This window comes from Dreissena polymorpha, chromosome 1, assembly GCF_020536995.1.
Source record: "Dreissena polymorpha isolate Duluth1 chromosome 1, UMN_Dpol_1.0, whole genome shotgun sequence".
Lineage (NCBI taxonomy): Eukaryota > Metazoa > Mollusca > Bivalvia > Myida > Dreissenidae > Dreissena > Dreissena polymorpha.
The window spans coordinates 96,140,262-96,167,014 of NC_068355.1; the positions used below are offsets into that span (position 1 = coordinate 96,140,262).

The 26,753-nt window shown below is 36.3% G+C and overlaps 1 protein-coding gene across 4 annotated transcripts; it reads right to left on the reverse strand.

The window, feature by feature from the left end:
• Positions 1–2,870: 2,870 nt before the first annotated feature.
• On the reverse strand, positions 2,871–25,711 carry LOC127841490 (SPRY domain-containing protein 3-like). Of its 4 annotated transcripts, none has more exons than XM_052370366.1 (10): positions 25,491–25,711; positions 16,855–17,025; positions 16,457–16,660; positions 14,022–14,175; positions 12,694–12,879; positions 10,423–10,572; positions 10,057–10,114; positions 7,916–7,978; positions 5,789–5,988; positions 2,871–4,110 (listed from the first exon to the last, which is right to left on the reverse strand). In XM_052370366.1, exons 2-10 carry the CDS (start codon positions 17,001–17,003, stop codon positions 3,976–3,978), a joined length of 1,299 nt encoding a protein of 432 aa, XP_052226326.1. In that variant the 5' UTR covers positions 17,004–17,025; positions 25,491–25,711; the 3' UTR covers positions 2,871–3,975. The 4 variants fall into 4 exon arrangements, with proteins under 4 accessions (XP_052226326.1, XP_052226309.1, XP_052226299.1 ...); XM_052370349.1 differs by lacking the exon at positions 25,491–25,711 and adding an exon at positions 20,369–20,510 and having other exon boundaries at positions 5,795–5,988; positions 16,855–17,009; XM_052370339.1 differs by lacking the exon at positions 25,491–25,711 and adding an exon at positions 20,369–20,510 and having other exon boundaries at positions 16,855–17,009.
• Between the last annotated feature and the right edge of the window lie 1,042 nt (positions 25,712–26,753).

Consider the following 26,753-nt stretch of genomic DNA (forward strand, 5'->3'; position numbering starts at 1 on the left):
AAAAACATTATCTTGGATTCAAATGTATGTTTTGTTCTGAAATATATATCAGCACAAGGGCTGTTTGTAAAACACGCATGCCCCCCAAAATGGGCTGTCCGTTGTAGTGGCAGCCATTGTGTGAATAGGTTAGAAACCATTTTACTGCTTCAGGTCACTGTGACCTTGACCTTTGACCTAGTGACCTGAAAATCAATAGGGGTCATCTGCCAGTCATGATCAATGTACCTATGAAGTTTCATGATCGTAGGCCTAAGCGTTGTTGAGTTATCCGGAAACCATTTGGTGGACCGACAGACGGACAGACAGACATGTGCAAAACAATATACCCCCTCTTCTTCGAAGGAGAGCATTATAATATTCTTACTAGGACACACTGTAATAAAATATCGATTTCTTTATGGCTTCATGGATAATCATCAATGAAAATAGTAACACTTATAAACATTGAGAAATCCTTTCATCAAAAAGGAGTGTTAAACGTGTACTGAAATATATTTTTAAAGATACTGTTTATTACAAATGCTTGCGTGGCTCAGTGGTAGCAAGTATGCATGGCTCAGTGGTAGCAAGTAAGCTAGTGCTCCTAAAGGTCAAAGGGGAGCAAAAACTTTATATGTAACTTTTGTTCTTTCAAATATAATTATTATAAACTATACCAAATATTATTCTATACAATTACAAAAATGTCCCTTTAATTCAAAGTCAACAGATTAATTTATTAACAAGATAAATCTAACAAAATATATCCAACAATAGGTACATGTAATTTGGTTACTTGACCTGTCTAACAAACATTGCTTAATAAAACAAAAATTGATACAACAAAAAATGTCTTAACAAACAAAATGCTGAAGAATTAAACAGCTGCTACAGCATATTCACATATTAGCAGGCCTACTCCAAAAGCAATAAAGCCTCAAACAAGACGTTAAATTGCAAGCATGACATGATTTTGTTTTCAAACATAAATTCTGGTTAGATACACACACTGATCAGCAGAAAGGGAGCAAGTTTAATATAGACAACATGATGTATTATGCAATGAGCTATGTGGAGTATAGTTAAAAGAAAACAATTATCTTTACAAATGCCCTTCATCAATCTAAATAACTTTCTTAAGATGTTTAGGTACAGTTCATAAATGCAGTTAAATAGATCAAAAGTTATCGTCAACCTGTAATACATCTGCTGTTGAAGACAAGGCATAATTATGTTATAATATCCCAGTATGAAGAACTGTTGTCAAAAAAAACAAGAGATGTGTTTGTCACAAACACAATGCCCTCTAATGCGCCACTTTGAAGTCAAATATTTGACCTTGAAGGATGACCTTGACCTTTCACCACTCAAAATGTGCGGCTCCATGAGATACACATGCATGCCAAATATCAAGTTGCTATCTTCAATATATCAAAAGTTATGACCAAGGTTAAAGTTTGTGACACAATGACAGAAAGACAAACAAACAGGCCCAAAACAATATACCCAGGATCATTGGATCCGGGGCTAAAAAATGCACAGACACATACTTATATGTGCTGAAGTCAAATAAAATAACAGCACATTGATGAACACTTCTTTTGATAAAATTCAAAATTGGGCTCCTTTATTCCTTATTAAAACAAATGTATACCTACATAATCATACAGCTATTATATTTTAGCGCAATGTTTTTCTCCAATTTAAACATACAATGAAGGATGATCCAGGGCTAGTTAGTCACGAGCTTTTTTCTCAATGTATACAAAGTATTATTTTAATGTACACATTTCATCAGCATATTGTATTGTTTGTATTAGTGTGTTGGTTAAGAAATTAAATACAATTATCTCTTACCTCCATTTATATTTCCATTAAGGAAAGGTGGCCCTAGAAAGTGTTTACATCTTCCAAATTTTAAAACTGGTCACATACAACCAGTTGTACAAAATAATAAAAACAACACTGAACAGCCTGCAGTTACGAAACTTAATTTTCATGGATGAACCATTCAAATGGTTGTTGCTAACTTATTACAGAATGAATAAGATCATGATTTCAGTAAATGCTGATGCCTCCGAAGGATGCCTTGTCACTATCAATTTCTTTATGCATCTGAATAAGTCTTTGTCAAAATGAAGGTCTATGTCAAGGTCATAGTAAGGTCAGGTGATGTGAGTCTGCAGAGTGTTAGATGGAAGTATTAGTGCTTCTTAGTACATGTAGTGATGTTTATCAAATGGTAAAAATGAGTTTACCCTGAATTAATACCTCTAAATTATTTCAAGTCAAAACAATGTGCAATGTCTGGGTGAAAATAAGGTCAGATAATGTGGATGTGTTGATAATGTTCAGCAATATCCATGCAAGTATGAAAAATGAGTAGAAAGCATTGCTTATCAAGTTATGGTAAATGAAGAGTCATTTTGGGTTAGTAAGGTTAAAATAAAAGCCAAGATCAAATGAAAAATGGGATGACACAGCTGTATTAATAGTATTAATAGAAAACATAAATGCAAGCATAAAAGATTTTGTACATGTGGTGTTTTTGCACGACAAATGCACAGAACTGTGGGTAACCAAGAATTTGGACATGATGAATTAGTGATTAAGGAAGGTCAAGGGCACAATAAAGTCAGCAGTGATGTTAGGGTTTTAAAGAGCATTCATAAATAACATTCATGCAGTTATTGCTCCACATTACTGTTGGTTATACAAAAAAACAAGATATTAAGGGTAAACCACGTAAGGAAGGACAGCTGAATGAATTGTGTCTAATCTCTATACCTCGCAGCGTTAGTAGATGCTGGTGGCATAAAAATTACACACTTGATAGGTGTTGCTTTTTCTGTAATACAGGTAAATATGTAAATGCAAAAACAAGTGACTGTTGTGAAGTATTAATTTATCATTTCAGTCCATCAGTCAATCAATGGATCATTCATTACAATATTATCACAATACAATGTAAGTCCTGTACTAGTTAGCTGCTAAAAACCATACAGTGCTGAGAACTCGGTATGTATATATTTATATTCTTCTTCGATCTGCCTTGATTAAATTATTTACAACTACTGAAAATTATTATAACATGCTGCATGGTGTTAATTAATAAGAAAACTAATATTGTAAAATTATAGCAAGCTTTGAACATCAAATTGGTTTGTGTCCATTTTGTCTGTTTACAAATCATTGACACCAGAACAAACTGTCTGAAACTGTCATATGTCACAGTATTTTATGTAATTGATTTATACAGTTTCACATAAAAAATATCAACTTTGTCAAAAAGCTTCAACAAACATCCTGACAACAAATATTTTGCTCATGTTATATAATACTGTACAACTCAAAATAGCTGTAAACAAAATCCGAGAAGCTGGTGTAGATTTTTCTGAATACAATTTTTACAACATGTAAGTTAATCAAAAATAACTCTCTGGTATCACAGTTTAAAAATTACAGGTCTTCAAACCAAACTGTCAATTTTAAAACAATTATAACAACAGTACTTACTGGAACCACAAATTGTTACTTTATTAATCATTTTGTAATACATCATTGGATTGTATTTTTGAAAAAAAAAATCTACTTTGTAAAAAAAACTTGCAATGTTCTATGTTATTAAAGTAATTACAAAATATTGTAAATAATTATTGATCGGTCACATAATTTTTACTTAGCCTATTTGTGTCTTGTTCTGAGAAAACTGGGCTTAATGCTTGTTCGTAAAGTGCCGTCCCAGATTAGCCTGTGCAGTCTACACAGGCTAATCAGGGACGATACTTTCAGCTTTAATGGTATTTTTAGTTTGAAGGAGGTCCCTTCTTACCGAAAATCAAGTTTAAGCGGAAAGTGTCGTCCCTGATTAGCCTGTGTGGAATGCACAGGCTATTCTGGGACGACACTTTACGCACATGCATTATGCCCAGTTTTATCAGAACAAGACACATTTTGTTCACACTTGTCTGTCTGTAATCTGGGCAATGGGTCTCATCCAGTGAGAGGTCTCAAATCCACGCGTACTTTTTCACAGCTGCTTAGCATTCCAACAGTTGGATAAAATCCTCCTTTTGGTATTGTCACATTTTTGTACCCTATTATTTTTCCATTCTGTGTAAAAAAGATCTGAAAAGATAATTGCAAATTGAATTTAAAAGCTTAGTATATGGTTAAGTTAAGAAATATTATTTTGGTTTAGCAACACATAACATTTAAAACTAGAGTTTGTAACTGTTAAGAGAATGCTTCCCAACCATTTTCTGGCACTAAGTCTGTAGACCACAATACTACAGACCTTTGTTATGTAAATATTAGACCTTTGGGCCTCCTGGATTAAGACAAAAGGTCTATAGGAACGATATTATTTTTTTTAATTCTAAGCTGAAAAAGAGGAATCACTTTTGTAATTTATTTAAAGTGGAAGATAAAACAAGACTACTGCCAAGCAATATAAGTCCCCTACGGTGAAACTCCTACAATTACAGATTTTTTATTAAATATTTGTTGCCATAACAACCAGAATTCATAGGAACACAATTAAATCACATGCATAATGTCCATTTTGCAATATGTCCATGTTTCAAGTTTCATGAAAAAATATGAAAAACTTTTAAAGTTATCCCAGGATCCAGAAAAGTGTGACGGACATACAGACTGACAGACAGAGCGCAAACCATAAGTCCCCTCCGGTTTCACCTGTAGGGGACAAAAAGCACATGCACAAGCTTTATATCATAAGATACTATCCAATTAAGTACCCATGTTGTACATTGAAATGTGTAGGCGAACTTTTCCAGACTTATTTGTGTCTACAGACAGATGGAGAGAAACCCGTGGTGATTAAAGTACATCCCCCTTTACCTTGTATTGGGTGTTATACAAACTGTTGTATGCGCACACAGGTAAAGGAAATACGGAATATGATGTTCTCAAACCATTCATTTACAAATGTATAGTCTGTGTTGGAAATATGTTACTCAAATGTCAAGAAATGTTCTTAACACTGCTCATTTTAAGCTAAATATTGTAACTTGTAGTTTTTAGTGTGAGCCTTAGCTCACACTAATATTACAGAGCAAGTTTTGGATATCAGAATGCGCTTAACTGCTGAAGTACGCTATGGAAAGACAACCACTGCCTGTTGCAGTAAAATTATGTGGACGACAAATGCTAGGAGCGTCTGCTAGGAAAGATAACCACCACATCTGCCTGTTTATAGTTCACAACTGGTACACTGCAGTGGGTGTACATGACTAATAGTGTTTAACAGCTTGTAAGACGACATTGGCCAGTCTAGTGTTTATCATTGAAATCTGTACATATTGTCTGCTTTCGGGGAAAACGGGGCTTAATGCATGTCAAATAAGATTAGCCTGTGCACACTGATTAGCCTGTGCAATGTGCACAAGCTAATCAAGGACGACATTTCTGATTTTATAATGTTTTTCGTTTAAAAAGAGTCTCTGGTACTGGGATGGCAATGCATATGCATTAAGCCCTGTTTTCCCAACATGAAGCTTAAATTATATTTTTTATTAATGATTAAAATAAACACATCTGGACCTGTTCTTTAAGACACACTCTTTATAAATTTAAATGGGTTGAGTTCATTTAAAACCTGCAATATAAAAGGCTATAACATAATTTTAAAACTGAGTTGCGTCTAAACTTATACAACAGCGAAAACCTACAGTGCCTTCAGCGCTTTGATTTATTATGTGTTAAGGGATTATTCTAAAGGTATTACACTGGTTTTTTATTAAAGATTAAAATAACAAGCTTCCTTGGATTATACAGCCTCTACCTGAACCTTTGTGCCTGTTTCAGGTTCCTTATTGACGTAGTTGGCCCAATCATCATCCTCAGAATCTGTCTCAGGGTTGTAGAGGTTGTCATGGTCAACCACTCTCTCCTGGGACTCCTCTGTCTCATCCGGGGAGAGATCACTGTCCACCTCACTGTCATAGTCTGGCGGGAACATGATACCACACCCCATCACATCACCTGCAATGATACCACACCCCATCACATCACCTGCAAGGATACCACACCCCATCACATCACCTGCAATGACATCACATCGCATCACCTGCAATGATACCACACCCCATCACATCACCTGCAATGATACCACCCCATCACATCACCTGCAATGATACCACACCCCATCACATCACCTACAATGATACCACACCCTATCACATCACCTGCAATGATACCACACCCCATCACATCACCTGCAATGATACCACAACCCATCACATCACCTGCAATGATACCAAACCCATCACATTACCTGCAATGATACCACACCCCATCACATCACCTGCAATGAGACCACACCCCATCACATCACCTACAATGATACCACACCCCATCACATCACCTGCAATGATACCACACCCCATCACATCACCTGCAAGGATACCACACCCCATCACATCACCTGCAATGATACCACAACCCATCACATCACCTGCAATGATACCACACCCCATCACATCACCTGCAATGATACCACACCCCATCACATCACCTGTAATGATACCACACCCCATCACATCACCTGCAATGATACCACATCACATCACCTGCAATGATACCACATCCCATCACTTCACCTGCAATGATACCACACCCCATCACATCACCTGCAACAATACTACACCCCCATCACATCACCTGCAATGAAATCACACCTCATCACATCACCTGCAATGATACCACACCCCATCACATCACCTTCAATGATACCAGACCCCATCACATCACCTGCAATGATACCACACCCCATCACATCACCTGCAATGAAATCACACCCCATCACAGCACCTGCAATTATACCACACCCCATCACATCACCTACAATGATACCACACCCCATCACATCACCTGCAATGATACCTCACCCCCATTACATCACCTGCACTGATACCTCACCCCATCACATCACCTGCAATGATCCCATGTCTTCTTTTCCACCCAAGAAATCAACACACCAAATGGTAATGAATTTATGAGGAAAGGTTTGTATAGATATAGTTGTGAAATGACTTTCATGTTTTAAGCCACAGTCAACTTGACCTTTGACCTGTTGAAAATCGTCAGTTGTCTAACTTTTCTTCCAAGCAACCAGAATAACAATTTCGATGATGGAGGTCAAATTGTTCACTCTACATCTTGCAGAAACACATTCAACAATGAAACATCATGACCAATAATATATTAACCTCAAAATCAATAGGCATCTTATTATCTTTGCATGTGCCCAGCATACCAATTACTTGCTTGATGGACAACGTGTTATTTAGATATCCTGTGTATACAGATTGACCAAATATCCCATACAGACTAAAAGTCTCCAAGAATTTTCCACCATTGATTTGCTGATGGCCATAATTATTTAATATTACTGCAAACTGTTTTATTGATTTACACATAATAATAAGTTCAAAATGTTCACAATGCTATTAATGTGGTAATAAAGTATAAAAGACCATGAACCTTTGAGCAAAACACGTCCTCTCTACACTGAGGCATGTTATTTGAAAATTGCCAGTAAAAATCTGCACAAACTATACTATTCCCACATTATGATAACTTACCTTTAAGTATGACCCTACCAAGCCAAGGATACAAACCTTGCACACACCATTAAGTTGGGTTTGAATAAGGATTAAGTAAGAATCTGCAGAATCTGTATAATGCCCTAATCTCATTTTTAACATATGCAAATAAAAGGTTGAAACATGCTGCTAGTGTCCAAGATTAGTTCATAATTGTGCACCCAACAAGAAAAGGCTGGGCAACAGACCTCAGGTCATTTCAAATCAAAGTGCCATGATATCATTATGATGCTTTGTTTGTACCTCTTAAGAATATATATACATATACAACATGACCAGTTATTCATATAAAACAAGGAGCTTACCTTTTTGGCATCTTGGACCGAAAGGATCTCCAATACCTGAACCAACAAATATTTTACCATCATCTGAAAGCAAAAAGTGGTATAATTGTTGAATAATGTAAAGGTTAGTGAATAAAGTATATTGTAAAAACCATTTAATTTCATGGAAATGAAAATTTGTCAATTTTGGAAATATTGCCAGATAAACTTAAGAGGAGTAAACAAGGCGTGCCACTGGAAAAGATTGATGGCCCGAGGTATATGCTTGTACACACCAGTACATTATTAGCTTAACAATTAACTGTATAACATTTTTTCATTAAAAGTGATGAGTGATCTTGTTATTTAACGTAAATATTCAACAAAGTCTCAAGTGATTTCTCTTATTTTACCTTTGACCTAGATGCTAGAAACTTTACCTTTGACTAAGAGATTTGGTTTAAGCAATCCCTGCTCAGTATGCTTTTAACTTCTGCAAGTTTATTTGTAAAACCTCTATAAACTATAGGCGATGCTTTGACCTTACTTTCTGACATTGACCTAAAACCTAGTGAAGGTCTTGTGTGTGACAATCAGTCTGCTCACTAAGATTTTTTTTTGCCAAGTTATTTGAAAATCCATAAATGATGGACAAAACTGTGATCCAAACAAAAGTTACACAAAATTACACGTTTTTTTCATTTGACCTTTGAACAGAGACCTGGTTCATGAACATGATACTGCGACTCATCTGGTCGATCACTCAGAAATTTCTATGAAAATACATGATGCTGTTAAAAATATCTTAATGTAACCTCTGACCTAATAATGTGACCTGAACTTGAACCTATGGTCCTGGTTCTTGTATGCATTAATGCCTCTCCTCCTTATAAGTACCTAGTGTGCAATCTTATTTTAATTTTGTTTAATGCTCACTTAACGTTTGCACCATCATCAAATGCACATTTTGTTACTGTGCCCTTTAACCATGAATTGTTACCTTGACCCTGGACCTGGTTCTTGATTGGTCATTGTCGGCTCCAGTACTACTTTAATGTACCCCGGGTACTATTAAGTATACTTAAATGTACCCTGTGCACAGAAAATATACTGAAACGTACCCGGAAATTCTTACGCTAAATTGGATGTTATCGCCTTTTTATTCAAATTAATTATGTTCATACTTATTTTAATATTCTATTACGTGGCCTCTATATTATCGAAGCCATTACTCAAAAAAAAGATGTCGATGCAGGTTTTGTTCAAAGAAAATTTTGTTTTGTAATCCGTAGAGCGTTTTAAAACATCTGATTTTGGGCGGAATTAAAACTCGGGTGCAATCTTAATTGGCCGTGTATGTGTAAGTATATTTTCCAGTACATTTAAGTATACTTAAGAGTAACCGGGGTACATTAAAGTAGTTCCCGAGCCACAATGACCAATCAAGCCTTACTACAGCCATACAAGGAAATTTGCCAACCAGCCTGAAGCAGCACTTTTTTTACAGAACAGAATCATCTTCTAACTCCAATACCAGTTGTGGATTGGATATTCACTCTTATCAAGTTTCATTATAATAGGGCGAACAAGTGACAAGTGACTTCTAGACAGTTTGAAAGGGTTTTATAAAGCAAGTACGGAAAACTGCATAAACCCCAATTAGCCAGAAACATTATAAAACTTGGCTGTGATATTATAAGAACAAATGTTCTGAGCAAGTTTCATGACGATTGGGAAAAAAATGAGACTTCTTAGGGTTCACAAGGTTTCGTTATAGCAAAATGGGGAAAACTCCCCCGACCTCCCATGGCCACGGTTTTCAAAACTCAGAAACACTTTTGAACTCTTGAATTAAGTCAATTTAGTGTATGTATCTGACAACTAAAGAAGACAAATATAGACAACAAAGTTAATTAGAACATTTTAATTTGTGGATACATTCATTAATATGCTACCTCCCCCAAACTATTTTTCTATGACTGATAGTGGTTTTTCGAGTGTTTGGACTTAGATAATAGTTATTTATGATATAAGATTGTATAGTAAAAACATTTAATTAATTAAAGAAATTTGAGGAAAAGATTTTAAATACTTACTACCCAACAAAACTTGTAGGTCACTGAAAGTTAGTAACTAATGCAGTGCCTTCCGATACATGCAGTAGTAAGCGTTCAAATTGTTACCTGCGTGGTATGCAATTGAGCCTTTGTTCCAACCAGGATGTCGATCTTTGGGGTAATTCTGAAAACAAGTATTTTTGTATCATTAATAGCTATAAGAAGGATTCAGAGCATATTATTGCAGTAGCATAAATTTACCGTAAAAATACATTTAAAACAGTTGTAATAAAAAAATTTGAAATACAATAAAACATGTATGAATTTATAACAACATGGTGTATGCATTGTGTTAAAAAGTTTAAAAGGTCTTTCCACCCCTGAGGCTGATTTAAATGAGGACCCCGAGTATGTCGCAGCACGTGTCTGGTATGGTGACCACCTAACAAATACACATGCGCCAGAGAACACAATGTTTCCACAAATACTTACCCTCCTTGCAACGCCAATGGCAATATAACAGTTCTCCCCAGGGTCTACAATTTCAATTTCAAAATAATGGTTTTTGGTGTCCAGTGGGTATTTGGCTTGTGCAAGACCTACATCATGAATACTTTTCCCTCTACCAGAATACTCCAAAGTCTAAAAAACAACAAACAACACATTTGGAGACAAATACTTGCAAGGCATTGTAGAAATTGATTAATGTTATGAGTTTGATACATTTTTCAATTTTAAATCAAGCAGTTTTGGAGTATGTGCCTTTTTTTATAACTGATTGCTATTTAGGAGTACTTAAAAAACTCATAGGGTTCACTTCTTAATAGATCCAGATAATAAATTAATTATTTAAAAACAATTTTGCGGGGAATGAATTAAATCCTTTTTCTCAAACTTAGCACAGAAGATCCTTTCAATATGAGGTACCATTGTTTAAGCCTAAGCAATTTCTGAGAAACTAGCTAACTGAAAAGCTTAAACATACATGTATATAATAATTTCTTAGTATAAAAAGGAACAAATTCAAACTAGTCACCACACTTGGCTTAAAGGTCATTCCAATGGGGGTTATTATTTGTCGGACTAGAAAAGCGTGATGTATAATGAAGGCGCCAAAATTCTGGACCAAACTGAATGTGTGTGAAAAAAAAGGGGTTCGCAAACAACTCCCGATAAATTGGACATCACGATATATTGGAACGTGATAACACTGACTTGCAGTGTATAGGGAATACATGTTTCAAGTTTGATTGATATATTAACGTCATTTATGAGAAACTAGCAAACCAAAAACTTAAACCAATCTTAAGATGCAAATGCTGATGCAAGGGCAAGTAGAATAGCTTACATTTTCTTCTAAAAGTTGCAGTAAAATTAGCATTTTTTTATTTCAATGTACTTGTTGAAAGAGAAAAATCACAAATGCACAACATCATACCAGAAGGTACAATGGCAAGAAGTTTTTTTTGTGTACTTTGAAAAGTGCTGAAGAAGGCTTGCTGACAAGTTTGTGCCTACAAAAAGACGGACACACATACATAGGAACCAAACCCCATGGGGATTCCAGTGTACACATTTGCTATTCGAGTGCTTGACAGTATAACGTAAGCCATCATGGGGAAATTGTTCATATTCAATAATTTATGAGACGATCTTTCAAAAAAAAAAAAGGAAAACAAATTATTTTATTTTTTAGGGGGGGGGGGGGTAGGGGGTTGAGAGGGGGGTATAATGTAGGGTGTGGTAATTTATTAGATGATGTTTAAACAAAACCCAAAAAATTGGGGGGTAGGGGGGGGGGTGGGGGTGAGAGGGGGGTATAATGTGTGGTGTGGTAATTTATTAGATGTTTGAAAAAAAAAATTGGGGGGAGGGGGGAGGTTGGGGGGGAAGGGATTCTGGGTAGGGGTGTGGGGTATTGTTTGGGTGGAATCCATTGTGGTATTCAGGTAAGTGTTGTTTTGTCAAAGTAATAATAAACTGTGATCATAAATAAAGAAGTTATGGCAATTTAAGCAAAATTTTCAATTATCTAAGTGTAAAAGGGGCCATAATTATGTCAAAATGCTAGATACAGTGGTCTGCTCTTGTTTATAGGTTGGGGTTATGTTGGTAAACAAGTATGCAACATATAAAAGCAATATGTCAAAGGATATAGGAAATATTTGGGGTAGTACGCAAACTTTAACATAGATTTATCAATAATATGCATATTCTAAGTATAAAAGGGGCAATAATTATTACAAAAGGCTTGATAGAGTTGTCTGCTCTTGTTTATAGGTTGGGATCATGATGGTTAAAAAGTATGAAAAATATGAAAGCAATATGTCAAGGGACATTGAAAATAGTTGGGGTAGTAAGAAAACTTTAACATTTGCTGCATATTCTAAGTGGAAAAGGGGCCATAATAATGACAAAATGCTTGATAGAGTTGTCTGCTCTTGTTTATAGGTTGGGGTCCTGTTGGTAAACAAGTATGCAAAATATGAAAGCAATATGTCAAGAGACAAAGAAAATATTTGGGGTAGTACGAAAACTTTAACATTTGCACGCTAACGCAGACGCTAATGCAGACGCTAACGCCGACGCCGGGGTGAGTAGGATAGCTGCACTATATATATTTTATGTATAATAGTCGAGCTAAAAAGTCATTTGAAAATTTCTCACTACCAATGCCAAACACTTGGAAGTGTGAACAGCTAGCCCTATTATGTTTTCCCAAAACACAAAACTGTTATCAATGCACACTACTATAGCTGGTACCATTCCGTTTAGCTTGATGTCATGCAGTCGGAGCCACTCCTCCTCTCCACTGTCCACTGCCATGTGCATGAGCTCCTCATACTGCCACTCTGCGTCCAGTATCAGTCTCACCTCCTCCCCGTCAGAGTGCATCCCCACCGCCGGGTAAAGGCCCCCCGGGGGATTGGGAACAGTCACTGTACCCACCTGCACAGCCGCATGAACATTAACAACATCAACATGCAACTTATGTTGTTTACTGTAAAATGTAAGTATATATTTTTTAGAAACGATTCAAAACTTTACGATTTTGTCATAAAACACATTTCCCAGCAAATACCAAAGAACATTGTCGTTTGATTTTAGATGTGTGAGTTCTTTTGTTTCAATTAGACTAAGTAAAATGTCATATAAGATGCCTGTTAGTAACATGTCTAGATCTTGCAATAAATGCCATTGACACTGTAATTATTTACAAATGACAGTGTGTCATTGAGTTTTAGATTCAAGAATTGTGGGTAACATGTCTTCTAAACTGAGTAAAAACAAGATATGTGTTTGTTGTAAACACTATGTCCTCTTCTGCGCCGCTTTGAAGCTATATATTTGACCTTTGACCTTGAAGGATGACCTTGACATTTCACCACTCAAAATGTGCAGCTCCATGAGATACACATGCATGCCAAATATCAAGTTGCTATCTTCAATATTTCAAAAGTTATGGCAAATGTTAAAGTTTGACGCAAACAAACACACAAACAAACCAACGGACAGGGCAAAAACAATATGTCCCCCACTATCTTGGTGGGGGACATAAAAATGTTACCAAAGGTTATAAAATCCCTGAAGTTACAGTCTTCAAGGCTTTGATCAAACAGCCTTTTATGGGCCATTTCAATTTTAAAGGAATACTACAGGCTTGTTTTCACCTTAATGGGTGGCTTTTTATGAACATTTTCTGTGCATATTTATGACCATATAGCTTAAAAAATGCATGATAAATGATGCCTAAACTGTCAACATACCGGTATGTTGTTTTATGCCTATATTTGACATTTAACCTTTCAAAGTGACCTTTTTCTTTGAGCTATGGAAATGGGTTTCACATGAGACATGCCATCTCTATGTGGAAAATACAGTCCACAAAATCTAACGTGAACGAATGCATGTACAGATATTGTGACAGCTATATAATACTGAACATCCATTGTTATATAAGCTGTCAATTATTCAACATATGATAATCCTCCATTAAAGATAATACAAATCAATAACGGATACATAAGTTAGCTACTTTGTGTTTTGTAAAGCACACAAAATCTGTTATGACTTCATTCATTCATTCTTACCTCCTGGCCATTTCTGGTGAAGAACACCTGAACTGCTTGTTCAACTTGCTGGCGGTCCTCTTCACTTTTCTTAAACTTAACACCACAGCCCATTCTGTCTCCAATATTGCACTTAGCACCAAATGGACGGCCAAATCCACTAGCTTTAAACAACCTGTAAAAATGTTGAAGTCGCTTCAATATTTTCTTCATGATTCCAAATTTGCACTGATAGTTCTTAATCTTACAAAACAAATTGCGGTATTCACATATTAATTAAAATAGCAAATGGAATACTAATTGTGGCACACTGGTATTCATTTCTAACAAACAGAATATTTATCGTAGAATACAGATATTCATTTCCTACATGAAGCAAATGGAATACAAATTGTGACATACAGGTATTCAATAACTTGCAAAAAGACTACTAAAAGTAGCCTACAGTTATTAATTAACTAGCAAATGAAATGAGTATCATGGCATAGAGATATTTGTTAAATATCAAATGGAATACTTATTGTAGTAATGAGATATTCATTAACAAGCAAATAACACAAACATTATGACATATAGATAATCATTAAATAGCAAATTGTGGCAAATAGATATTCATTACCTGGTGAATTGTGGCAAACAGATATTTATTACCTGGCAAATAGAATACTAACAGGTATTTAATTCATTACCTGGTTAATTGGGTATTAACAGATATTTATTGACTAACATATGAAATACTAACAGATATTCATTAACAAGCACATGGAATACTAACAGATATTTATTAACTGGCAAAAGGAATACTGACAGAAATTTGTTAACCAGTTTAAAACAAAAGGCATTCATACACTGGCAAATGGAATACTGAATACTCAAAGCATTCTACAACTTGTTAAAAAAAATATTTTATATATCTCACTATATTATAACTCGAAGCAAAACATAAACATTGGCAAAATATTGGCAGCCTAAATCAACCCAAGCAAAATCAACCCAAGCAAAAGATAACGGACCTCGGACATTTTCAATAAAATTTGCTGATAAAATGTGTTATTGTTAAGAATGAAAAAGAAATAATGAAATTTTGTTAAAGTACAGACTGGTTTATCTTTATGTTACTTTGATCTATTATTTATCTTTAATATAACAAGAGATGTGTTCGTCAGAAACAATGCCCCCTACTGTGCCACTTTGAAGTAAATTTCTATTTATCATTTGGCAGGTATAGAAATCAACTCCCTTTAAAGCTTATTACTTCCCTTGAATTTTGTTTTTTGACCTTTGACATTGAAGGATGACCTTGACCTTTCACCACTCAAAATGTGCAGCTTCTGCCTTCATGAGATGCACATGCATGCCAAATATCAAATTGCTATCTTCAATATTGCAAAAGTTATGGCCAATGTTAAAGTTTTCGGACGGACGACTGAAAGATGGACTGACCGTTCAACTGCTATATGCCACCCTACCGCGGGGTGGGTGGGGGTCTGTAGACAGTAAAAAATGACCAAGTCAAACATCCCTGACTTCCAAGGCCTGTGGATTATCAAAGAGATAATAGCTACAGTTCATCAAGTATCTATGGACATAAGTCCACAGGTAGGTAATGAAACCTACCATTCACAAATAAGTACAGGAAAGAAATAACAAGAGGGCCTGAAAGGCCCAAGGTATCCCCCGCAACATATGCTTTGTTTGAGGATGGGTGCAAATTGGACGGATGAACATAATGATAGATGGACAGACGGAGGACAATAACACAAAACTAAGACAAAGGAAGGTTCTTAAGCCTTCACAATTTGCCAAAGCGCTTCCAAGATATGGCTCCGGACACAAAAATGCCTATAGCGAAAAGCATTTTTTCAAGATACAAAGGGCCATAAGTCTGTTTTTAACAGATGGTGTACAATGCCATTTGGCGTGCATCATCCTCTTATGCATATATATACTCATACCAAGGTTCAATGAAATCCGCCAAAGAACTTCCAAGATATGGCTCCGGACACTAAAAAGCATTTTTTCAAGCTATGGCCAATGTTAAAGTTTTCGGATGGACGCACAGACTGACAGACGGACAGTTCAACTGCTATATGCCACCCTATCAGGGGCATAAAAACGACTTTACCAACCAGTCGAACTTGCTATATTTTCTAATGACGTAACAAACTCCAAGCGTGAATCTTGGAACAAGTCAAATAGTGCACCATTTTTAACGGGTTAAAATTTAGTTGCAATTTTTTAAAGAACTACCAAAAATTGTGAACGTCAAAATAATAACAATAAACTTTATAAAGAATACTTTCTATTGTTTGGCTAAAGACGCACAAGGTCCAGTAAAATCTGGCGAGGTCCGGTTAATTTTTTAAGTTATCCAACCTCATGTAGGGCAAGATTTCCTGTCTACCTCATGGGTTGGCCTTAGTCACAAACATCTTCACAAAGCAGAATAGACTTACTGTCCATCGTCAGCATGGTATCCAACGGAGAATTGTCGCCATCCAGGCTGAGAATCCATTGGGTACTTATAGGGTACCAGGCCAATGCCAATAGCAGAGATTGCCCCAGTGTCAACAATCTCGATTTCAAAATAGTAATTTTCTGGAGACAGAGGCTTTGCAGCAACATATAGACCAACTTTGTTCTGGTCATTTGACATAAAACTGAAAAATAAACATACCACAATACAAGCAGAAAAAAAACCTGTAACGCATTCAGAAAGCTAGGGTTCAGTTTCATTGTAAAAACTGTTGTAATGGTGTTCTATCAACTGTGTTTGATGGACAAGGAAAAACAAGTCATAACATATTGTTAATTTGATTCAAATCTTAAGCCCAATAAATCATTGAACTGATACCTCAGATGGTCCTCATCCACGTTGATGCGTTCATGTCTGACCTGCCGAGGAAGATCTCTTGGTGCCGGACCAATCACATCGCGAATCCTAGCCATGCGACGACGATGCCAACCATTAACAGCCTGATTTCGTTCCTCAAATATATCCATGGCTGCCTTTTCAAAGAATAAACTGCAACCATAATTTCAACAAAACTCATTAATGCGAGAGCAAATCTTATTCAAGTAAAATACATGTAAGCATTGTTTTGTGTAAATACAACACTAAACAAGAGCACCGCCTTGCGGGTGCAGACTGCTCATCTATTTTTCTTTTAAAGATGAAGGGACCTATCTCAATACTTCAATCACAAAGGAGGGAGGGGTGGAGAGGGGTGTATAGTGTGGGTGTGTGGTCATTTATTAATTTATCTTCCAAAAATAAAAAAAACAATGCAAAAAAAAAATCTTTTTTTTTGGGGGGGGGGGGGTATTCTTCGGTGGGATGGTATTTCAAAAATAAAATTAAAAATAAAAATATTTTTGTTTTTTAACCATGTTTCAAACAAGAGGGCCTGAAAGGCCCAAAGTCGCTCACCTGAGATAACAAGATATTATTGGAACAAATCTTCTGACCAAGTTTCACGAAGATTGGAAAATAAATGTGGCCTCTAGAGTGTTAACAAGGTTTTACTATCGCCATATAAGGAAAAATCCCCGCCCCCTGGCAGCCATGTTTTTCAACCAACAGGCATCATTTTTAAACTCATCCAAGATATTATCGGGATGAATCTTCTGACCAAGTTTCATGAAGATCGGACAGTAAATGTGGCCTCTAGAGTGTTAACAAGATTTTACTATAGCCATATAAGGAAAAATGCCCTGCCCCTTGGAAGCCATTTTTTTCAAGCAAACATAATTATTTTCAAACTCATCCAAGATATCATTGAGACCAATCTTCTGACCAAATTTCATGAAGATTGGACAATAAATGTGGCCTCTAGAGTGTTAACAAGGTTTTACTATAGCCATATAAGGAAAAATGCGCCGCCCCTGGTGGCCATGTTTTTAAAGCAACCAAAACCATTTTCGAACTTATCCAAGATATCATTGGGACAAATCTTCTGACCAAGTTTCATGATGATCGGAAAATAAATGTGACCTCTAGAGTGTTAACAAGGTTTTACTATAGCCATATTAGGAAAATAGCCTGCCCCTGTGGTGGCCATGCTTTTCAACCAACCGGCATCATTTTTGAACTCGTCTAAGATATTAATGGGATGAATCTTCTGACCGAGTTTCATGGAGATGGGACTATAAATGTGGCCTCTAGAGTGTTAACAAGATTTTACTATAGCCTTATATAGCCATATAAGAAAAAAGCCCCGCCCCTTGGCGGCCATGTTATACAAGCAAACGTAACCATTTTCGAACTCATCGAAGATATCATTAAGAAAAATCTTCTGACCATATTTCATTAAGATTGGACAATAAATGTGGCCTCTAGAGTGTTAACAAGGTTTTACTATAGCCATATAAGGAAAAATGCCCCGCTCCCTGGCGGCCATGTTTTTCAACCAACTGGTATCATTTTCGAACTTGTCCAAGATATTATTGGGATGAATCTTCTGACCAAGTTTCATTAAGATTGGACAATAAATGTGGCCTCTAGAGTGGTAACAAGATTTTACTATAGCCATATAAGGAAAAATGCCCCGCCTCTTGGCAGCCATGTTTTTCAAGCAAAGGTTACCATTTTTGAACTTATCAAAGATATCAGTGGGACAAATCTTCTGAGCAAGTTTCATGAAGATTGGAAAATAGATGTGGCCTCTAGAGTGTTAACAAGGTTTTACTATAGCCATAAAAGGAAAAATGCCCCGTCCCCTGGCGGCCATGTTTTTCAATCAACCGGCATCATTTTCGAACTCATCCAAGATATTATTGGGATGAATCTTCTGACCAAGTTTCATGAAGATCAGACAATAAATGTGGCCTCTAGAGTGTTAACAAGATTTTACTCTAGCCATATATAGCAATATAAGGAAAAATGCCCCACCCCTTGGCAGCCATGTTTTTAAAGCAAACGTAACCATTTTCGAACTAATCCATGATATCATTGAGACCAATCTTCTGACCAAATTTCATGAAGACTGGACAATAAATGTGGCCTCTAGAGTGTTAACAAGGCAAATGTTGACGCCTGCACAACGCACGACGGACAAAAGGCGATCACAAAAGCTCACCATGAGCACATTTTGCTCAGGTGAGCTAAAAGTATTACTTCCCTTGTGAAAATGATCTGTACTTGCCAAATGATATAAAATAGAAGTTATCTCCCTTTAAAGCTTGTAACCTTGGATTTTGTTTTTTGACCTTGAAGGATGACCTTGACCTTTCACCACTCAATTATATGTGCAGCTCCATGAGATACACATGCATGCCAAATTATCAAGTTGCTATCTTCAATATTGAAAATTTATTGGAAAAGTTTTATCAAGGTTAAAGTTTGTGACAGACACACACATACAATGACAGACACATACAATGACAGACAGACTGGCCAAAAACAATATAAAGGTGCAAAATTTCATCGCAACTGCAAAGGCTTAGGAACACTGATACTGCGAAAACTTATCAACATTTACCAGTTTCAAGCACAAATGGTACCATTAAAGCAACAGATAATTGTTTTTTTATTTACTTTGATTTCTTTTGTACGCTCTATCGACCATATTGGGAACTGTTGTAATGTTGTCGCCAAAACGTGTCGCTATGGGTTAGGTTGCATTACACCAATATTTTCCACATTGTGATATTTGATGTACCTATTAAGTCGATAATGATGTTTTGAGTTGCTGAATATTTACACTGTTAGAAATTTTCAAAATGAAAATAACAGCAAGAATAGTGTGTTGAAATATCGATGTGTTTTTTAGGTTGCATGCAATGGATAATGTCTGTAGGCTGCCATTCAGGTAAACTTAATGTGTTTATGAAGTTTATACATTGCTTTCCTTAATTGGTAACAAACGACGTCTGTTTAGTGATGAGCACGAAATCTGTGTGCAAATTTGTACTTGAGTTTATGAAGGGGTGCATATGGCCTCACAGAGCCCCCATAACAAAAATTATCAAAGGCTCTGGGAGTAAGTTTATATGGACTACAAGATATAGAGCGAATATTAATACAAAATAAGTGCTAGTAACTTTCTGGCTGATATGGCTGGAAAATGAGCAGTATAAACGTAGAAATGAATTTCCTTTATGGATATGTACATATCTTGCAGCATTTTTACAAATGCTGGGTTAAATTTTAAGAAATACACAATACACAACTCGCTTGTCATACTCGATCTAAGACTGAAAGTTATGGCTATTGCAAAACCGTACTACTTATTATTTTGGATGACATAAATGTAACATCAATGACGGTGACACAGACTCAGATTTAGAGCTGTTTATTTAAACAAAACCATACGGTTTAACATTTTTGTTAAACACAAATGTCATTACATTATATAGTCTTATACTACCTGTAATGATTCTATAGCATCTATGATGAACATAATAGTTTAAACATCATAACAAAAATTCTTTCAATTAAAGGAGAAGTAAAAATAAAAATATAAAAGTCGCAATCGGTAGACGCTTGCAAATGTCCGGTATGGTATAACCCCCGTCTGTGTTTGTATATTTATATCGTCAATATGTAAATCAAAGCGCTGAAGGCATTAAGTTGTTCACTATTGAATAGCCTTACACGAAACTCATTGTTCAAAATTAGGATATAGCTTTTTTATCGAAAGTTTGAAATGAACACAAGCCATTCAAATATATAAAGAGTGTGTGTTAACAAACCGGCCGAGATGTGTGTGTGTGTGTGTGTGCATTGTTTGTCATCCTATTTATGTTATGGAGATAACTTAGACAAAATAACATCATGTCCCCTTTTGACGTTCTAAAAGCATAAACACGATGATGAAAATGATATAATGAGCACCAAATATAAAAGAAAATTTGCAATCACCATCATATTAAATGAATATTGTTGGAATATCGGATAAATGTCACACTAAGAATATAATGTCATGATGGAAATTCTCTGTACAAAACATTTGATTTTTAATACCATATTCACATTCACAATATACAATAAGACAATTGATGAAAATAAAAAATATAAATCTGTGAGCAAAATTTTTTACTAACAAATTAGCTAGTCCTAAAGAATGCCCTATTGACCCGTACTTTGTAGTGATGCAATACTTGTTAAATACCCTTAAAATTCACACAGTGTCAACCAATCTCTGACCTTAACGTCGGAATAGAACAATAGAATTGCTATATTAGCTATTTTGAATCAAATTTTATATAAAAAAAGCTTTGTGCTAAAATATGCCTTTTACTATTCGCACAGAGATTTTTAAAGACCCACTTTGTGCAAAAATGGGTCTTATGCCATATGCGCCTATCATATATTCACCGCCTAGCCTGCACATCTCTCAGTCTGGTCAGGAGATACATTCTGAGACCATTACACCTTTGGTAATTTTATAGCAGACAGCATTGCATCTGATCAGACTGCGCAAGTGAAAGTGTGATTTAAATGTGTCGGAAGAAAACTGCGTGTTTATCAAATATTTATTTCGATAGTGAAGAAATAAACGCATACAAAACCATGTGAGGACACATATGATGTGAACTCCCATAGTGAAATTTATATCTACTTCTCTAATTGAGAACAATGAATATAAACAAACTTAACACCCGTGCAAGTGAGAATACTTGAGATATCAACGCTACCTGTTGATACCAAAATACCGTTTTCCAGACATATACAATTTATACCTGCTGTACTAGCGAGCACTATCAACGAGGTTACGCAACAGATGCGTGATAGTGAATTGGACTCAATACTTGTTGATCAGCAGTAGTTTTATTTTCCCGTATCTATTAATAGCCTCAGATTTTGAATGACGCGGCTGCGCAAAAAAATACACGTGATTAAGCCGCAGCAAAAAGTGGACTATTTTAATCATTCATAAACATTACTTTTTTGTGAAAATAATTCAACAAGAGATGTGTTTGTTAGAAACACAATGATCCCTATTGCGCAGCTTTGAAATAAAATTTCAATATATCATTTGGCAGGTTTAGATATTATCTCCCTTTTAAAGCTTATTACTTCCCTTGGATTGTATTTTTTTACTTTTGACCTTGAAGGATGACATTGACCTTTCACCATTCAAATTGTGCAGCTCCATGAGATAACATGCATGCCAAATATCAAATTGCTATCTTCAATATTGCAAAAGTTATGGCCAATGTTAAAGTTTTCAGACGGACTGACGGACGGACGGACAGACACTTCAAATGCTATATGAAAACCTACCGGGGGGGGGGGCATAAAAATGGTTAATTAATTGCTTTTAAGCTCACCTCTCAGGTACGCTTTTGTGACCGGTCTTTGTCCGTCGTCTGTCCGTCCGTCCACATTTGTTCGTAAACACTCTAGAGGCCACATTTTTTGTCCAATCTTCATGAAATTCGGTCAGAACATTTGTCCCAATGATATCTCGATCGAGTTCGAAACTGGGTCATGCTGGATCAAAAACTAGGTCACTAGGTCAAAAAAAGAAAAACCTTGTAAACACTGTAGAAGTCACATTTCATGGCCAATCTTCATGTAACTTTGTCAAAATGTTTATCTTAATGATATGTTGGTTGAGTTCAAAATTGGTTCCGGTCCGTTGAAAAACATGGCCGCCAGTGGGCGGGGCAGTTTTCCTTATTTGGCTATAGAGAAACATTGTAAACACTCTAGAAGTCACAATTATTGCCCAATCATCATGAAAGTTGGTCAAAACATTGGTTTTATTGATATCTCGGAAGATTTCAAAAATGGTCCATATCAGTGAAAAAACATGGCCACCAGTGGGCGGGGCATTTTACTCTATATGTATATAGTGAAAACATGTGACACTCTAGAAGTCACATTTTTGGCCCAATTTTCATGAAATTTGGTCAGAACATTTGTTTCCTTGAAACGAGAGTTGAGTTCCAAAATGGTTCCGGTCCGTTGAAAAACATGGCCGCCAGTGGGCGGGGCAGTTTTCCTTATTTGGCTATAGAGAAACCTTGTAAACACTCTAGAAGTCACAATTTTTGCCCAATCATCATGAAAGTTGGTCAAAACATTGGTTTTATTGATATCTCGGAAGATTTAAAAAATGGTCCACATCTATGAAAAAACATGGCCGCCAGTGGGCGGGGCATTTTACTCTATATGTATATAGTGAAAACATGTGACACTCTAGAAGTCACATTTTTGGCCCAATTTTCATGAAATTTGGTCAGAACATTTGTTTCCTTGATACGAGAGTTGAGTTCCAAAATGGTTCCGGTCCGTTGAAAAACATGGCCGCCAGTGGGCGGGGCAGTTTTCCTTATTTGGCTATAGAGAAACCTTGTAAACACTCTAGAAGTCACAATTTTTGCCCAATCATCATGAAAGTTGGTCAAAACATTGGTTTTATTGATATCTCGGAAGATTTAAAAAATGGTCCACATCTATGAAAAAACATGGCCGCCAGTGGGCGGGGCATTTTACTCTATATGTATATAGTGAAAACATGTGACACTCTAGAAGTCACATTTTTGGCCCAATTTTCATGAAATTTGGTCAGAACATTTGTTTCCTTGATACGAGAGTTGAGTTCCAAAATGGTTCCAGTCCGTTGAGAAACATGGCCGTCAGTGGGCGGGGCAGTTTTCCTTATTTGGCTATAGAGAAACCTTGTAAACACTCTAAAAGTCACAATTTTTGCCCAATCATCATGAAAGTTGGTCAAAACATTGGTTTTATTGATATCTCGGAAGATTTTAAAAATGGTCCAGATCGGTGAAAAAACATGGCCGCCAGTGGGCGGGGCATTTTACTCTATATGTACATGTATGTAGTGAAAACATGTGACACTCTAGAAGTCACATTTTTGGGCCAATTTTCATGAAATTTGGTCAGAACATTTGTTTCCTTGATACGAGAGTTGAGTTCCAAAATGGTTCCGGTCTGTTGAAAAACATGGCCGTCAGTGGGCGGGGCAGTTTTCCTTATTTGGCTATAGAGAAACCTTGTAAAAACTCTTGAAGTCACAATTTTTGCCCAATCATCATGAAAGTTGGTCAAAACATTGGTTTTATTGATATCTCGGAAGATTTAAAAATGGTCCAGATCGGTGAAAAAACATGGCCGCCAGTGGGCGGGGCATTTTACTCTATATGTATATAGTGAAAACATGTGACACTCTAGAAGTCACATTTTTGGCCCAATTTTAATGAAATTTGGTCAAAACATTTGTTTCCTTGATACGAAAGTTGAGTTCCAAAAAGGTTCCGGTCAGTTCAAAAACATGGCTGTCGGGGGGGGGGGGGGGGCAGTTTTCTTATATTTATATAGTAAAAAAAGCATGTGAACACTCTAGAAGTCAAATTATTTGCCCAATCATCATGAAACTTGGCGAAAAGATTGGTTTTATATATAAGTCAGATGAGTTTGCAAATGGTCCCGATCGGTCAAAAAACATGGCTGCCGGGGGTGCAATTTTTCTTATGTGACTAGAGAGAAACCTTGTGATCGAACACTATAGAAGTCACATTTTTTGCCTAATCATCGTGAAAATTAGTCAATACATTGGTTTTATTGATTTCTCGAACAAGTTGGAAAATGGCTCAGATCGGTGAAACACACTTTTAGCTCACCTGATTGCCCTTGGATTGTCAAAGTTTTCATTATATTATACAAAATCCTTGTAAACACTCTAAAGGTTACAATTTTGTTTCAGATTTTATGAATCTTGGTCTTAATATTTATTTTTGTAAGCAAAGTTTGATGTTTGGTAAGGTGGGTCAACTCAAAATATAGTTAACCAGGTCAAATCTTACAAAAACAAAAACACTCCATACGCCAGAGTTTTGGTTCAATAATGATGAAACTTGACCAGGATGTTTTGTCTGGACAATATCTAGGTCAAGTTTGACATTTGGTAAAGATTGAATGAACCAACTCCTCTCAGGTGAGCGAACTATGGCGATCTTGGCCTCTTGTTTCTATGTACGCTTCGTTCAAAAATATTCCATTTAACACGATATTCACATTATGTGTCCATTTGTAAATAAATATAGTTGAAGAACTGAGCCCTCTGGCATATATTATAAAACTCTTTCCCGGCGTGGATACGGCAGTTAATAGGTTTATCGTAACAAAATTGGCTTGAAAAACGTGTTGTTAACTTTAAAAATACCAATTAATTTTGAACGTCGCGCAATACAGAAAAAAGAGAATTAAAAATGGAACAGAATCGGCCATGAGCTAATCCATACACACTTGGTAAAGAAAATAAATAGTTGAGAAGATATTGATTAACTTTGTTTTAATAAATCGGTCGCCATGGTGTAATGGATATGGTGTCCGCCTAGCGACCAGGGAGGTCACGGGTGCGATCCCCACCGTGAGAGCGTTCTTTGGATCTCCCCTAAAGACACCAAGTACTGGTTCTAGGCCCAGGAAACGGACTCGAGAGCGTTTATATAAGCCTTAGGCTTTCGATGCAATCGAGCTAAAATAAATAGGTTTAAACTAAATAGGGCATATCTGACCTGTTAAGCTTCAATGGCTGTATAGCGCTTTCTGATCCTTAAATTTAAACCAAACACGTGAATGAGCGGTTATTGAATCGAAAAGAAACTTGCAACAATCAGACAATCTTGCTGCCCAGCTTTTAACAATTTATTCATACGAGTTTAATGTTGTGCTTCCAGACATTAGCACAGTTTTAAGTTTTCGATTGACAAGAGAACACATTTAACTTGGATTGAATAATTTCACTGCTTTTGCAGACGACTAGCATACTTATGTCTTTAAACTATTGCAGAATGAGATCAATTGAGCTGAGGACAGCTCTACTGATATGTATCTAATTACCGACCTTTTAAGTTTTCGATTGACAAGAGAACACAATGACATTGAATTTGGCTTAAATAATTTCACTGCTTTTGCAGAGGGGGGGGGTTAACTTCCAATATTCGGGTATATAGGGGTGTGCGAAAAATATGGGGGTGTTTTTCAACTAAAATTATAGATATGGGTATGGTTTTGAGTATCTAAGTAAAGATATGGGTATTGAAATCAGAAATGTGCTTGTATATGAATTCATCATACATGCCATACGTCCCGGATTGTCCGGGACAGTCCCGGAAATGAAGAACTTGTCCCGCTGTCCCGGAAATCTGTCAAATGTCCCGGAATTTACAAAATCCATATATACACGTACCTTATCTTAGGCTTAACTGCACCTCGAATCTGTGTATATCTGCAGCGTCTCCATGACAATGCTTACCCGAATAGGCAGATTACGCTACGTGTCAAAATCGATCAATTAACAGGGGTCCTGTTATCATATCGATTGTCTCACGTTCGCAGTCAAACCGAAAAGGCGGCATTGTTCAATGTGGTTGTTAATTGACTCTGATCTACTACGTCATTATTTCCCGCTGCGTAAGGGCAAAGGATTGTTGTTCACAAATCTGAAGTCCAACATCGCTGAGTAAAAAATTAAAAGCAGTTTATGTTCGCACGTTTAACCGACAAAGAAGTTGAGTAAAAAAGTAAGCATATAAAAACGTCATCCTCACTAGGTTTATGTTTTATTGTGATTGGTTGTATGTATTGTGAATTGATTTGAGTTGACGATCTTATGGTACTGTATTGTTGTATTTTTTATTATATAAATGTTATAAATGAATAAAGGCGTATCAACAACTACGCGTTACACACCGGTCTTAATAACGCAGTGACGTCACCATCTATGTTTAGAACGCTTACACTGAAAACACGTGGCTTGTATCTAGTAACGGAAGTAG